The sequence below is a fragment of the Aedes aegypti genome, chromosome 3 (assembly GCF_002204515.2).
Source record: "Aedes aegypti strain LVP_AGWG chromosome 3, AaegL5.0 Primary Assembly, whole genome shotgun sequence".
In the NCBI taxonomy this organism is placed as follows: Eukaryota; Metazoa; Arthropoda; class Insecta; order Diptera; family Culicidae; genus Aedes; species Aedes aegypti.
This window is the reverse complement of record NC_035109.1, coordinates 155,819,575-155,836,059: the sequence shown is the minus strand read 5'-3', so window position 1 is coordinate 155,836,059 and position 16,485 is coordinate 155,819,575. Positions and strand designations below refer to the sequence as shown.

General features: G+C 42.4%; 1 protein-coding gene across 3 annotated transcripts in view; it reads left to right on the top strand.

Annotated features, from left to right (window-relative positions):
- Nucleotides 1-15,913, top strand: part of LOC5572305 (ubiquitin carboxyl-terminal hydrolase 20) — a 54,640-nt gene extending 38,727 nt beyond the window's left edge. The window contains exons 4-7 of one of the 3 annotated variants that reach the window (XM_001653949.2): nucleotides 3,666-3,936; nucleotides 4,007-4,300; nucleotides 4,365-4,839; nucleotides 14,695-15,913. In XM_001653949.2, the coding sequence (XP_001653999.2) occupies nucleotides 3,666-3,936; nucleotides 4,007-4,300; nucleotides 4,365-4,839; nucleotides 14,695-15,224 (1,570 nt within the window). In that variant the 3' untranslated portion in view covers nucleotides 15,225-15,913. Of the gene's footprint in view, nucleotides 1-3,665; nucleotides 3,937-4,003; nucleotides 4,301-4,364; nucleotides 4,912-14,694 lie in introns of all 3 variants that reach the window. The other 2 variants (XM_021854463.1, XM_021854464.1) reach the window with 2 other exon arrangements.
- Nucleotides 15,914-16,485: the final 572 nt, after the last annotated feature.

Sequence of the window (16,485 nt, the reverse complement as noted above, 5' to 3'; positions counted from 1 at the left end):
CTCGAGCGAATCATGTGCTCGGAAGATTCCCAGAATGTGGCAAATATAACCGAAAGAGCTTGAAAAACTCTCCTGAATATTTGATCCACATAACCTTGATTATTGATGTGTTCCAAACCTTTTAAATCCATAAAACCTTGAACATTGATGTGACGCGAGTATCGTTTAATTGGTTATTCCGTTTGTAATTATTTTCCCGAGGGACTCAGGAAACTGTAAGACCTTCCGAATGTGCCAATATTACAAAAAAAATGCTTTAAATAGTCTCCAACATACTTTATTGATAACATTTTGAAGACTGATGTCGCAAGTCCTGTTCCATAACTCATAGGTTTATGATCACTATCTCAATGGAACCAAGTGCCCAGAAAACTTCCGGCATGTGACCAACAGTGTGCCGTTATTGACATTTAAACTTTGAACTCTCGATTTGTCCACATTGAGAATGGTTAGCTAATATTAAGCCCCATTCAATACATCTTTGTGCAACTTCGATTGTTCTAGTCAATCACGGGGTACAACTACGAAGCGGTCATTCATGCTCATGATGATGATGATGATGATTATTTAGCCACCATCAGCGCAAGGATTACCTATGGCTGCAGAATCATACCGGGATGGAATGATCTACCTGATGGTTTGTTGTAGCAGGGCTAGTTAATATCTTTGAAGACCTTTGGAAGACAACACTAAGTCTGTTTTCTCATGATAAAAGGCTAGCGACCCCACGCACTTTCATCCAGTCAACAGTTCAATTAACTCCCTTAGGCTACCCCTCCCCAATACCCAATATATAGTAATATATCATATATAGTGTTATTAAAGTATCTTACCTCTTTGTACCCATGTTCGTTGGCTTCGTATTTAGATTCATCATCCGAGGGATGACCCAAAGTATAGCTTTTTTCGATGCTCTTCGTGACGCAAAAATAAAAAATGAATTTTGGCGAATATTGGATCGCGAAGATGCGTCGATCACCGTTCGCGAAGAAGATCCATCGCAACCCTGTTGGAAACATTTTTATAACGCTGCGAACAAAGACTTTACCTATAGTTTAAAAAAATAAAAACTGCGTACATCAGTAATACCAAATCACCACTAACGTGCGTGATCAGTACACAAATTGTATGATGTCTTTCCTGCCATAAAATGAAGAACGGCAGAATAATCATGAGGATAACTCTCGCATGTTTCATGAAATGTTTAAAAACAAATGGTCATCGATTGTACAGTTTGTCGCTTCTGAGTTTAGAGCGTTAACCACATCCGATCACCAATGGCCCTCAAGCAATCACTAACCATGCAAGATTCAATCGGAACAAACTCACCGGATACAACTTTCAACTGAAGCGTCTCCTCGTTTGGGAACCATTCAAAAGGGATGATCAGCGGCCGACGATCCATACCGGTATAACTCCATAATACATAGGCTTACATATCACATCCTGAACTAAACGAACTAGAATGAACACGAATTAACTTGATAAAACTGTTCTTCTCGTTTCTAGGCAAAATAAAACAATTTTCAGAAAACTGACGGAGCAAAACATTTTTGCTTCCGTTTTCAATCACCGCACACTTCGATCGGCTACGAAGCGGTCATTCATGCTCATGCTCATAAACTTGCAAAACTTAATCATTTTAAAAACCAGCTCAGCCTTGATCGAAACAGATTGTTTTAAGTGCGTTTTAGCTATCTAGACATAGAAGAATCAGTTTGAAATCTAACCATTTCGTGAAAAAAAAACTGATTTACAGCGTAATCACTAGATCCGTCAACTAGGTGGCCAATATCCTTGAAATGATTGTCGACTATTTATGTCTGAGTTAGCGTTCAAAAATGATGAAGTTTGATACCCAAATTTGCCTGTTTAAAGCATTGACCTAAAACCGACCGAAAAAATACCTAAGACCAAATCTCGAGCCGATGTCTAATATAATTCCATTCGAGCTTAAACGAAGGCAATCCGTCAAAAATTAGCGGAGTGGCAACAATTTGGACTTTGTTTTTCCCATTGGCTGGGTTAAGCAATCCTGAAATATAATTTCGGAGAAAATCCTTACAAATCCCTGGAGTCATCGCTGGAAGCTAAATGAATAACTGTTTGAATTCTCGAAGATGTTCTAAATGAAAAGTTTGGAGGAATCCTAGAGAAATCGATCCATTGAATGAATTCTCGAAGGACGAATGCTGAAAAAACTTTTGGAAGAATTCTTGAATGAAATTTTTGGAGAAATTTCTCAGGAAATCCATAGGATAATCACTGAAAGAATGTCTAGAAAAATCTTCGGAATAGTATCTGAAGCTTTGGATAAACATCTAAATTAATTATAATTGTCCTCAGTTTATAAGACATTAATTAAAAAAAAAACTCTTAGAAATATCATTTACTGTGCCTCTCTGATAAATCCTTATAAAAACTCTTATCTTCTGGTTCCGTTTAATTACTTGCTGTTTCATTAGTTCCTGTAAGATCTTTTTTTAGATACGTGGTCCCTAAAGTTCCCGTTTTTAAGACATTTAGTCACTACCAGTCCTTTATATAAGCTGTGAATGAATTTAGGGTTCATTCACAAATTTCATAACGCCAAAAATGGGCATTTTGGATACCCACCCACCCCCTTGTAACGCTTTTTGTATGAATGTTTTACAAATTTTGTATGAACTGTAACATTTTGAGGACACCCACCCACCCCCTTCAGCGTTATGAAATTTGTGAACAGGCCCTTAGGCAAAAACTCCTAGAGTAACTCATGATGGAATTCTTGGTAAAACGTCAGAAAAAGCATTTTTTGGTAACCCTGGATTTTCGCCAAGAATATTTCTGCTGAAATCTTCTCAGAAAATAATGCAGCAATCGTGGGAAAAAATCCTAGATGTACCTATCATTGAAAAATTTCCTTTAGGGACTCCTGGAAAAAATCCAGAAGGAAACATGTTAAAATCAAGAATCATAATAAACTTTGAGAAATATTGAATAAAATATCGAACTCCGCAGAAATTCTATGGAAGCCAGATATATTCTATGGAAGCCATGGTAGAATTTCCGGAAGAATTCATGAATAATTCTTGGAGATATTTTAGAGAATTCTCGTATGAAACTTTGAAAATTATTTAATATTTCTCAGTAGGAATTCTTCAAAACGAATTTGGGAACGTATAGAGCAATTACTGAAGGTCTTGAAAGAATTATTAAAAAAAAACTACATCTTTGTCCTGCGCTAAAATTACAAGGCAGGAATCACTGGCAGGATTATTTAAGAATCTTAAATGATGATTTCTTAAAACAATTAGGAATATATGAAGGAAATCGTAGTCGTATCTTTCCAGTAAGAATCCCTGTCCGGATTTCTCAAGCAATATTTATTGGGAATACTCGAAAGGGTTCACTTTGGCATGGAGGGTTTTTCTCGCCTGAATTGTCTGAAACTTTGCCAAATATGAGCTCAGACAAATGGTCCACACTTCCTTCATAGATAGATATTATACTAAATGTTTGTTAAGTCAAATGTATTTTATGCCAAGTGGCGTAGACTCTCCATAAACCCTTACCCTTAAAAATAGATTATCCCCAACCCGAACATATTTTTTTCTGACTACATTACATTTAGGTACCGAATGATAATACCATCGCAAATAATTCAATCGCACTTGTGATTTTAGATTCAACACGTTTGCTGAACCCGGACCGATAGACAACTGGACGTTGCTCTGTCCCCATGGCGCGTTTCCACCACACAAAGCTCCGTACTTTTCGAAGCTGGTAGTGCCAATCCCGCAGATCTTGTGGGACTTTCTGTACAAAAAGTTCGGTGGAGGCCCGGTGTGCAATCACATCTTCCCGTGTCATATTTGCAAGAAGGCAGCCGAATCGTTGTCCAGGAGGCAACGAGCCGAGCTGGAAGAATTCACCGCCTGTAATGACGAGTATCAGGTAACATTGAAGCTCCTTATCGTTATCCGGGAGCTATTTTAATCATTGCTGGTTTTCTTTCATCAAGCAGTACAATGATACTCCAACCACGATCTACGCGATCTCGATGGCATGGTTCCGACAGTGGCAACTGTTTGCTCGCGGTGTCACCACGGAAGAACCAGGACCTATCGATAACAAAACCATTGCAGTTCCGGGGGATACAAATGTTCCGCTTCGAAGCGTGCGCCAAGGATCGGACTACGCCCAGATCAACTCGGCCTTGTGGCACTTTTTCCACGGCATCTACGGTGGAGGGCCGGAAATCGTACTCCGCGGTAATCCGGTTCCGCCGCCAGAACCGAAAATCCCGAAAGTGGCTAAGGTTTGATGTTTTTTATCGTGTTTGCTGCCGATTTCTATTTCACACGAATTTTATCACATTTCAGGAACGAGAAATTGAACCCATGGACGTGAGTGAACCAACTCCACCAGTGAAAACCACTGCTCCGGCAAGCGTGACCCAGCAGCATCAGCATCAGAAGGAGCATTCCGCTGAAGCGACCACAGTGGATCCATCTCCAAGTACCCAATCTACAACGGCGAAACCCCAGAAAAGTGTCTCCTTTGAGGACAACGAAGGTTACCACGAAAACGACGACGATCATAACGAATCGTCTCGATCAGTGCAGTTGAAGCGCAAGCAGCTGAAGCAGCAGTCGAAGGAATCGAAGAAATCCGAATCCGACAGCGCCGATGGACTGGTGACCTATCTTCGGCGGAAGCAACTCAAGCACCAACAGCACGTGGCCACTAGCCAAGGGGCGGGAGGGGACGGTAATACGGAATCGCTGGAGATTGTCAACAGGAAGGATCGTCGGCACCGGTCCGGAATGAAGTCGAACGGGTTTTTCGGGCCGGAAGGTATGTGGCAAAATAAGTGTGTAGGACCCCGATTTTGACCCTCCTCCCAATCCCCGCTTGTTGTGTCTAACGGTATGTCGATTCATTTGCTACTTCTCCTTTTTCAAGCTTTTAAAGCAGAAACTTTGTGTATATATTTACTAATACTCATTTAAACTTCCTTTATTTATATTATTCAAATCATTACATTCTAGATATTCTTGCTTTAGGCAACACTAATTTCATAAATTGAAATATTATTGACTCAGTTCCGAAAACGATTTTTAATCTATTTTTGCCAATTTTGCATATAATTTTCGAAGCAGGTTCGCAAGAACTGTGAAATTGCCTTCTCCTCACGTTTTTTAGAATGGAATAAGTTTTTAAGTTTATTTGCGATATTTTTTTTACGTAACGATGATTACCGATGTATGTTTTATACTTATTGCAGTCAGCTCTTGAATGTTTGAAAGTAGAACTGAAAGGCATTGAGGACCTTTTCATAGGACATTTTGAATGTAACTGAGACATGATCAGTATTAAAATCAGTGTGAGTAACAAATTGATTACAAAGCTGACTAAAGTCGGTTGAACTCAAGCTTGAGCATGATTGGCTGCCCGTGGTTGCTACTCCAGTATTGCCAGATCAGCTGCACTTACACAAGGAAGCCAGATGACTACTTGAGACTAACATACACTCTCAGTGTATAAGTGATGGTGATCTATTTTGAGGCAACAATGGCGCCTGCCACGTAAGAATGCAGACCAATGCAATGTGGGGAAGGGGAGGAATTGATATTGCATTTAAAACTGGTCCACAGTAGACCGTATACCATCAGTGCACCAGATTCCGCTCATTTAAGGAAAGTTATGTGTTCAAACGTTTGTTATAAAATAACTATTGTATCGATCAATACTATTTTTATGTCACAATGTAGTTCCAAGTATAGGTAATCAACGGCAGAATAAGCAGAATTTGTAAAACTTTCATTAACAAATATTTAATTGCATTTGTTACTGCATCTAAGTGTTACATTTGTTTGGGTCTGTATCAATCAAGGTCAAATACTTGTCATAGTGTACTGCAGGCTTAACTAACTGGTTTTGGAGTAATACCTCGACAAACACACTACGAAAATACTTAGAACAAGTCAGGTCAAAGCGGACGAGACAGAACTTGAGATGCCTGAGAAAAGTCGCAGTTTCGGGTTTCTGGATTTGTACCGGAAATCATGGAAAGATCGTATCAAAAGTCGGTTCTCGATTATCCCTTGAGCCGATCAGTGAATATTGTCTTTTTCCCTCTAAAACATTTCGCATTTAGCTAGTTCGGTTCAGTCCTTTTCCTCAACCTTCCAGTCGTCGCGCGGTTTGCCACTATCAGAACCATCCCACTGCTGTTGTGGACGAAAAGCTAGGTTTTTTCAGCGCTGTTGTACAAAATACAACAACGCGACGGCTGAAGTGTTAATCTGACGACAAGTGGTCCCGACGGGAGAGCATATTCAATCCCAATGGCCCCTGAAGCATGCTTCGGTGAGATGAGTAATTTGACTGTAATACATAATCAATCAAAAGATTTGCAACTTCTTCTATTTTCACACAAAATGATGAAGTTTTGAGGCCTTGATCTAAGTTATTTATGAAAAAAAAAACACTGTGGATTAACAACGGCTTTAATTCCGAACGAGATTTAGACAAATCAGTTTGAAAGAATTTTGAAAACATCTAAAAGAGCACACTAAAGATCTTTCTGGCAAACTTGTATGAATTACCAGAACTGAAAGTTTTCTAAAGTTATCCTAAGGCAAGGTTTTCGATTTTCAAAATACATATAGCCGTAACTCATTTTAAATTTGTTGTCAAAAAACCACTTATAGCTTTCAGTTTCGTTGAAGAAATTATCTTACATGGTAAAATAACCTTCTAATATATATTTTCAGTCGAAAGGCTGAAACCTTGTACCCACTAGAATTCTTATGAAATTCAAAGGATTTGGAATTAGATGAAAATAGGCTGTTCTGTGTATCTAAATTTATACCATCAAAACGGCTAAGTTCAATAAAGCTAAGAAAGCACTACACTGAATCGTGGAGGATGCAGAAATGATGAAATCTTTGAAGGAGTTTCTGGAATAATACCTGAAGTATTCATTAAAGGAATTCCTGAGAATATGCACAATCATTGGAGGAACCTCTGCAAGCTCTAAAGCAAGCTATAAAGGATTCTCTGGATAAATTCCTGTATAGAACTTTTCATTTGAATTTAGAGGATAATGCTTGAAAAATTTACTTAAATATCTGAAGAAATTCATGAATGAATCTGTTCAACGGATGACGTGATAGACGTGACTCATGGATGGTTGTTAGAGAAATTATTGATCTTGTGAAACTTTTGTTGGATCAAGGAGAGATACATATACAGCATCAATATCCCGCTAAAACATGTGACTACTTTTTTTTTAGAAAAGTTGTAAATTGTTAGTTAGTAAACCACCTTTTTTTTAAACTTGGTGGTCTTTGTGTTACATAAATTGTATAACAATTTTGAGCGGTCACGTTTTTATCGTCTCCGCAAATTATCAGATTCGGCTGGTGATGTTTTTGAAAAAAAGTGTCTATAGCGAAAATAATTTGCACACTTTCTGTGTGCAATCCAGTTTAGGTTTTCGCGACGCCGGATTGTAATTTTACTTTTGTGAAATGAGCATGCTGATTGAAGTAGCACACGAAGATTCCGAAAATTTTAACGATCACAAAATATTCGTAGGAGCGTTCGAGTACTTCTTGGATAAGGTATCGGCCCATCACTTGGATTGCCGTCGTCTCTGCTCTGTCTGCTACCCCCAGGCGTCTCCTGTGGAACGACTGTTGCATTCACCGAAATCAATGCCTTTTCGGCTTTTCCGCTCTAATTCGCAATTCCTTCTGTCCGTGTTCTGCGGCTGTAACGGCGGACTTGATGCTCGTGACAACCTGCGTGATCCTGAGGTAGACATTATGTTTGGTCTTGACGAAGTCATAGAGTTCGTTGACTCTCCACTTTACTTCCGACAACTCCGACTTTTCATGCTGCCGGTCGTCTTGAACAGTGCTACTTCCCGACTTTGGTGTGAACTCTTTACTCAGGAAGCCTGCAAGCAGGGAGGCCATACTAGGGTTGACACAATCCTTCATGAGTGTTGTGTTCAGAGCCGGATCGGCGTAAGTCAGGAATGTTACATCTGAGCCTACTACTCACCGAGATTGATGACGAGTTTCGAACATACACGAAGGCCTGCCAAGGTTTTATCAGGAAAGAGGCAGTCTCCTCATTGTCCTATTCGCCGTTTCAAGTTGGTTTCACCCTTCCTTACTCAGGGAACAGTAGAGTACACTGCCAGCCCACGACTGTTAGTCGTCGTAGCCAATCCGTAATCCGTGTCCTGTCCGTTGTTCTGCGCTGTGACCAGTATACCATAATCAGGATTTTACTGGCATCCATCCTGATGTGTGTCGGTTGGTATTCCAGAGGGCTAAGACAGTTTGAAAGCGGTACCAGGTCGCATGTTCAGGGCTACTTGCAGATAAGGTACCCCGGGGCAAGTGGTACACAAAAAAAAAACGATAGTTCAAACCGATTGTTCAATATAATTTAAAAATGTCAATATTTTACCTCGCTAAACGGGGCAAGTGGGACACATCAAGTTTCATGCGTCAAACCACATCAGTAAGTCAACTATTGCAATAATAGGATTGATAAATCATAGATTTTCAATTTTGAGTACATATTTGATGTATATGAGAAATCAACCATAAAACACGTAACGTTTCAGAAAGAAAACGTAAATGTAAGGTTATGTCACATCGCATTTAGTTTTAGCTTAAAATTCCTCACTAAAAGCGTAAAGCGGTATAAAACATGTTCAAAATATATCATTTTTAAGTTATCAATCGAAATGCAGCACGTAAACTTTCAATAATTGACGAATTTTTAAATACTTTATTATTGTTTGTTATTACTGTTATGCATGGCGGAGCTCAATGGGATGGAACTGTTTTCCGCAAATATTAAATAAAGTTCAATAAAAATAGTATAGTAATCTTTTTTTTTTTTATCTTTATTAACGAGATTTTTAGCCCTGGGCTAGTTCATCTCGTAAGTATAGTAATCGTTCTCATGATGTATTTAAAATTTTATCTCTGTATTCGTTCAAATTTAAATTCATATTTCAAAAATAAAAATAGAAAAAAAATATTTAGAAAAATTAGTCATATTTTCTTCCAATTCAATAATTAAGTAATGTAAGATTGATTTTTTTTTTATAAAAATCATTCGTTTGAATGTTTTATTGGAATGTGTTTTAGGAAAATGTTTGAAATGTACTTACTTACTTACTTACTTACTTATTTGGCTTTACATCAATTATCTTGATAAAGCCTCGCCAACAATATTTCGCCAATTCCCTCGGTTCATGGCCGCTTCTCTCCATCCTCGACTGTGACCCACGCTCTCCAGGTCCTGGTGTACCTGGTCAATCCACCTAGCTCGCTGCGCCCCACGCCTTCTTGTTCCGACCGGATTCGTGGCGAACACCATCTTTACAGGGTTGTTGTCCGGCATTCTTGCAACATGCCCTGCCCAGCGTATCCTTCCAGCTTTAGCTACCTTCACGATACTGGGTTCGCCATAGAGTTGAGCGAGCTCGTGGTTCATCCTTCGCCGCCACACGCCGTTCTCCTGCACGCCGCCGAAGATCGTCCTTAGCACTCGGCGTTCGAAAACCCCAAGAGCTTGCAAGTCCTCCTCGAGCATAGTCCACACCTCATGCCCATAGAGGACTACCGGTCTTATGAGCGTTTTGTACATCGTACATTTGGTGCGTGGGTGAATCTTTCTTGACCGCAGTTTCTTCTGGAGCCCATAGTAGGCACGACTTCCGCTGATGATGCGCCTTCGTATTTCCCGACTAACATTGTTGTCAGCCGTCAACAAGGATCCGAGGTAGACGAACTCGTCCACCACCTCGAAGGTATCCCCGTCTATCGTAACACTGCTTCCTAGGCGGGCCCTGTCGCGCTCAGTTCCGCCAACCAGCATGTACTTTGTTTTCGACGCATTCACCATTAGCCCGACTCTTGTTGCTTCGCGTTTCAGGCGGGTGAACAAATCTGCCACCGTTTCAAATTTTCTCCCAATAATATCCATGTCGTCCGCGAAACAAACAAATTGTCCGGATCTCGTGAAAATCGTGCCTCGACTGTTAAGTCCGGCTCTCCGCATGACACCTTCAAGCGCAATATTGAACAACAGGCACGAAAGTCCGTCGCCCTGTCGTAGTCCCCGCCGAGACTCGAACGAACTGGAGTGTTCGCCCGAGATCTTCACGCAGTTTTGCACACCGTCCATCGTTGCTCTGATCAATCTTGTGAGCTTCCCGGGAAAGCTGTTCTCGTCCATGATTTTCCATAGCTTTATGCGGTCGATACTATCGTATGCCGCCTTGAAATCGATGAACAAATGGTGCGTAGGGACCTGGTACTCACGGCATTTCTGGAGGATTTGCCGCACGGAAAAGATCTGGTCCGTTGTCGAGCGGCCGTCGATGAAACCTGCTTGATAACTTCCCACGAACTCGTTTGCTATAGGTGATAGACGACGGAAGAGAATCTGGGATAGCACTTTATAGGCGGCGTTTAGGATGGTGATTGCACGATAATTTTCACACTCCAGTTTGTCGCCCTTTTTGTAGATAGGGCATATAACGCCTTGCTTCCACTCCTCCGGTAGCTGTTCCGTTTCCCAGATTCTGACTATCAGCCGATGCAGACAAGCGGCCAACCTGTCCGGGCCCATCTTGATGAGTTCGGCTTCGATACCATCCTTGCCAGCGGCTTTGTTGTTCTTGAGCTGTTGAATGGCATCCTTAACTTCCCCCATCGTGGGAGCTGGTTGATTTCCGCTGTCCGCTGTGCTGACATAGCCATCGCCTTCGCTGTCCTGACCTTCTGTGCCTGTGTTCTCTGCGCCATTCAGGTGTTCATCGTAGTGCTGCTTCCACCTTTCGATCACCTAGCGTCCGTCCGTCTAGATGCTCCCATCCTTATCCCTACACATCTCAGCTCGCGGCACGAAGCCTTTGCGGGATGTGTTGAGCTTCTGATAGAACTTCCGCGTTTCTTGAGAACGGTACAGCAACTCCATCTCTTGGCATTCCACCTCTTCCAGGCGGCGCTTTTTGTCCCGGAATAGGCGGGTTTGCTGTTTCCGCTTCAGTCTGTATCGTTCCACGTTTTGCCGCGTACCATGCTGCAGCATTGCAGCCCGCGCTGCATTCTTCTCCTCTAAAACCTCCTGGCACTCCTCGTCGAACCAATCGTTTCTTGAGCTCCGTTCTACATATCCGACAACGCTTTCGGCAGCGTCGTTAATGGCTGCTTTGACCGTCCTCCAGCAGTCCTCAAGAGGGGCCCTATCGAGCTCGCCCTCATCCGGCAACGCTGCCTCAAGATGCTGCGCGTACACATTGGCGACATCCGGTTGTTTCAGCCGCTCGAGATTGTACCGGGGCGGGCGTCGGTACCGTACATTGTTGATGACGGATAGTTTTGGGCGCAGTTTCACCATCACCAGGTAGTGGTCGGAGTCAATGTTGGCGCCACGATAGGTTCTGACGTCGGTTATCTCGGAGAAGTGCCGTCCATCGATCAAAACGTGGTCGATTTGCGATTCTGTCTGCTGAGGTGATCTCCAGGTGTACCGATACGGGAGGCTGTGCTGGAAATATGTGCTACGAATGGCCATGTTCTTGGAGGCGGCAAAATCTATCAGTCGTAGGCCGTTCTCGTTCGTCAGCCGGTGGGCGCTGAACTTTCCAATCGTCGGTCTGAACTCCTCCTCCTGGCCAACCTGAGCGTTCAAATCTCCTATGATGATCTTGACGTCGTGGCTTGGGCAGCGGTCGTACTCGCGTTCGAGCTGCGCGTAAAATGCGTCCTTGTCATCATCAGTGCTTCCGGAGTGTGGGCTATGCACGTTGATTATGCTGAAGTTAAAGAATCGGCCTTTGATTCTTAACTTGCACATTCGTTCATTGATCGGCCACCACCCGATCACGCGCCTTTGCATATCACCCATCACTATGAAAGCTGTTCCCAGCTCGCGTGTGTTGCTGCAGCTCTGGTAGATGGTATGATTACCTCTAAACGTTCGCACCAATGCTCCTGTCCAGCACACCTCCTGCAGCGCTACGATGTCGAAACCGCGGGTCTTCAGTACATCGGAGAGTATGCGAGTACTTCCAATGAAGTTGAGAGATTTGCAGTTCCACGTACCGAGTTTCCAATTGCTAGTCCATTTTCGTCGCTGTGGTCTTTGCCGATTGTTCCGGTCCGTATTCTCTCGTTGACGTTCCTGTGCTGATGTGTTTTTACGGTTGGCTTGCAGGGCCTGACACCAACCCTCTAGATTTCCGGAGGACCATTCCCCCTAAATGTTCGGAGGGCCATAGTGCGCAGTTTCGCTTAGAGTCCTTCTCTGGCACTCGGACGATGATCAGCCGCCCCTGACATGGGGAACAGACGCTGTTGTGAGCCGCTCCTAACGTGGAGTACAGACGCTCCAGGTTTGCAAAAGCAAACCCCCCCTTCCCTGTCAGCATACGACCAAAGTTCCCACCGGGGGTTGGTTACCCGATCTTCCCCAAGGTTACTCGTACCCCGGCCAGTACCACGAGGAGGTAGGGATAGGAGTTGCTGGGCAAAAGGCTAAGGACCGCACAAAGGGGTCTATTTTATTCCTGCAGGTACGCGAGGTACCAATGGTACGCCATGCCCAGCCATTTACCGCGCCAAAATTGAAATGTGTACCTAGGAAAAGTTTTGATTATGGTGCTTGTTTCGATAGGTCCCACTTACCCCGGGTATAAAGATATTTTGGGGTAAGTTAGACTATAGAAATTTTCATAAAAAATAAAACAAAATACCTGTACATCGTAAGCAGCTTGTAACAATACTTAAAGCTGTAGCTTACCGATGGTAATTCGATTTATAGCACAATTATTTGTTGCGAGCCAATGCAGAACGTGAAACGTGTCACAATTTATCATGCAAGTTGAAAATGGTGCTAAGCTGACAAGTGTTACATTGAGCACATGGTATTAAAAATAACAATGATTTTTGTACTAAATACTTTCCTTCTCATTGTATCTTCAACTTTCTAGAAGAATACCCCCTTGAAAAACTTTTTCTAAACGAGCTATGACGGAATGTCCCACTTACCCCGGGTACCTTATGTGTTTTTTGTAGAGATTCAACAGAGCCCACTGCTGAACCTTCGCCACATCCTGAGTAGACCTTGCTTGAGCCCCTGGTCAGGTGGACCAGAAGCTCGGCCACCTCCCGAAGGAAGTGTTAAAGGTGGTATTCCATACGGCTGCATGGATGAGTTTCGCTTGTGAAAGATAAAGATCCCAAGCTCCTACCTGGCACCCCCTCACTCTAGCTGGTGTCAGAAGGACAACAGTGCCCAGGTTGCACTACCAGCTAACTACGCAACCTTTAGTTGGCGGTCTTTGTCATCGTTAGACCCGTGGAAGCGTGAGGTAGGGGCTTGTGAGGACCAGAGCTATGTTGGACGCTCCTTCCTGGTTGCCGACTCACCGTTTTGCAATCCAGCTGATGTATAGCCAGATCTAGTCATATAATAGTTAGTGTTTCGTCCAGGGTTGACCAGGCCCTACGATGTGTCTTAATTTGGTCCCGGAGGGGCAGACGAAATAACGAACAAACTGTACTTCTACTACTGACGATGATTTATTACCACCACCGAGAGGCAGTGCTCCTGCTCGGTGGGGAAACGATACTCTACAGTTACAGTCACAACTTACAACTAAATATCACAGCTTTGAGAGTCGCTTATATATGCGAGAGGTAGCGAAGCAAACATTTACAGATATCATTGTTACATCGCTGTAATGCGCCAACAGGCTAGCATCACGCAGCCCAAAGCAACAGCATGAAAGCAATTGGGCTGCTTGCTGCTAGCTGGGGCAGAAAAGGTGAAATTGAATATAAACTGCTGCGCTGCTGCTCTATCTTACTGCGCCTTGCACTGAATGGGAAGTCGGTGCGGTGAGACCGAACAGTTAGTTTTCCTCAATTATTACATGTGTGCTACTTGTTAAAGTGAACTCAACAATACTCTAGATGAAGATCTTTCCGTCGATTGCCAGATTGTGGTCATTTTTTTTTGTTATTTGTGCTTATTCTTCGCGGCGTGTTAGGTGAGACGAGTCGAATGAGGTGACAATTGTCGCATCGCTCCGATTTGATTAACATTAGTCGTCTCACGTCACTCGCGGTGAGAGCGACTCCTCTCGACTCACAAGCCGCGCAGAATAAGCACAATTATTACTTTGATTGCGAAAAATCCAAGTAAATTTGGTTATCATTTTTTATCTCTTTAGGTGATTTATATCTACTTGAAAGGCCTTTCAATGTGACCTTGAACGTTCAGTTTTGTCGCCATAAGTAAGAAAAATAGTGCCTCTTCTCTTCAAGATGTTTGATAAGTAGTTCGCTATTTTTAAGCGTTTTCAACAAAACGCGTCAGTCATTTTCTGCGATTTGGATGAAGTTTAAGACCTTCTGTCTAAATCCACCGAATTCGAAAACACTGACCACGATTGGCGGCACCTTTTGCTTCCTCACTTGAATCGAAGAGCCTGGACTAGAGGCTGCTTTGATTTGCTGTTCGGAAAATAAGTCTGTAGCATCGTACTCTTTTCGATGCAATTTTCAACATCCTTGCTGATTCACTAATACCCAATAACTCCTCCGATAAGGTGCAGTTAATCACTTGATTTGAGATTTCGTTTTCTTTGTATTCCCATTACAGGAAAGTACCAAACGAACACCGACACTGTCAATGGTGGGATCCCACGAACGGAATCGTTTTCCCAACCATCGTCAAATGGAACCAAAGTCAATTATAGTACCATGAGCAACTCCGTCTCCGCCATGGCGTTCTCAAACTCCTTAGATGACTCCCATAGTGCCAATGCAAGTGAAACACCCGCCGGTGGTCACCCTTCCAAGTCGGTAGATGAAATAATGCCTCTGCTCAACCAAGCGAGCATAACGAGCACGTCGCTGGATGAGGACGGCCTAGGTGCCGACGAAAGCGATAACAACGAAGGACCAGTGACAGCCAAAGGACGTTCCCACCAATCCAGCCGGAAGGCTCATGGAAATCGATCCGAGTCGGAGAACAGCCAGAGCGGTGAACGCGGAATGATGTCGTTCAGTAGAAAGAAGCTAAAATCCAAATACATGAAGAGTAAGGCAGCGAAAGCTGGGATCGTTCTGGACGGTGCCAATGGGCAAATTACCAATGCAGCAAACGCTGCCAGTGATAGCGAGAAATGAGTAAAGCAACCGCTTCGTCGCTTCCGTTTTCTGCCATTCTCTTGATAGTCTTTTCTCGCTTTCGGGATAGGTTTGTTCAAGAACTTTGTAAATAATACCGTATTATGCCTAGCATTTTCATTTTTCAGTTGTTATATCTCTGTGCGCAAGGGTTATCCTCTATTTCTTTTTCCGGAGGGATTTTGTTCTTTTAAGATAAAAGGTATATCTCGTATTAGGTGGTAAATGGATGTTGTTACTTTTCGATATGATTCCATTACACTGGTTTGATTGTTAACTGTTATTTTTTCCGTTCTATCAGGCAATAAGGCAAATCCTTCGGTAAATTTGATAAGAAATGTTTTGATAGAAATACAAAACATTCAAATAGTTGACTGCTTAGTATTTAAAGCAGTAGCAACAAAATCGGTAGTATAACTTAAAAAATGTTATTCATTATTCATTTTTTCCAAATAATCGATAACGAAATAATTAAAAAAGATTTACAGCTTTGCTCACTTCACCAAAACGAGTCAGTTACATTAGGACAATTGAAGTTAGAACACAAAAATAGTGCATTAAACTTGCACTTCCAGTCTATTTGCACGATTTTTTGCCTAGCAGGTAGATTCCAGATTGTGTGGACTTCGGAAGAAAGTAAACTTGTCAGTCTTGAAATAAAATCGTCTTCAAACGGAAGTGTCAATTGCTGAATATGTGAGAAATGCTCCTTTCATTGCGAGTGGTTGGCTGAGAAGTGACAAAAAATGATGACAATAAGCGAAGAAAGATAGACACAGCAGCAACTAAGTTAGGGACTGTTCATAAACCATGATGAAGATGCCTACTATTAGACCCCTCTCTCTTTCTCAGACTTTTGTTGCGCTCAAACTCCGATCAGAAAATCCACCCAATACCTTTTTTCTGCAGTGGAGTAGTATTTGTTCAGAGCTCGCTGCTTTGTTACAGTCGCTGCGCCAGAGTACCAGCCAATTAAACCCTATGCCGGTGTGGTTATAGCCTAGTGAACATTTACAGAAATGTTGATTCTTCTAAATTGCTTATCTAACTGGTGGGGTACCATGCAGCTATTTAATCCGTTGACAAGCGTTGGGTTTTGAATCGTATTGTTCTAGGGTCAATAGGGGCAGTATGGTCCACCTAAGCAAAAGTTCTTGAAATGCATAGAAACAAAATACAATTTAATCGATTCATAAGCTTAATTTGTAGTTTGAAGTATTTCCTTTCATACCACAATTGTATTTTGGTAAAAAAATTACTT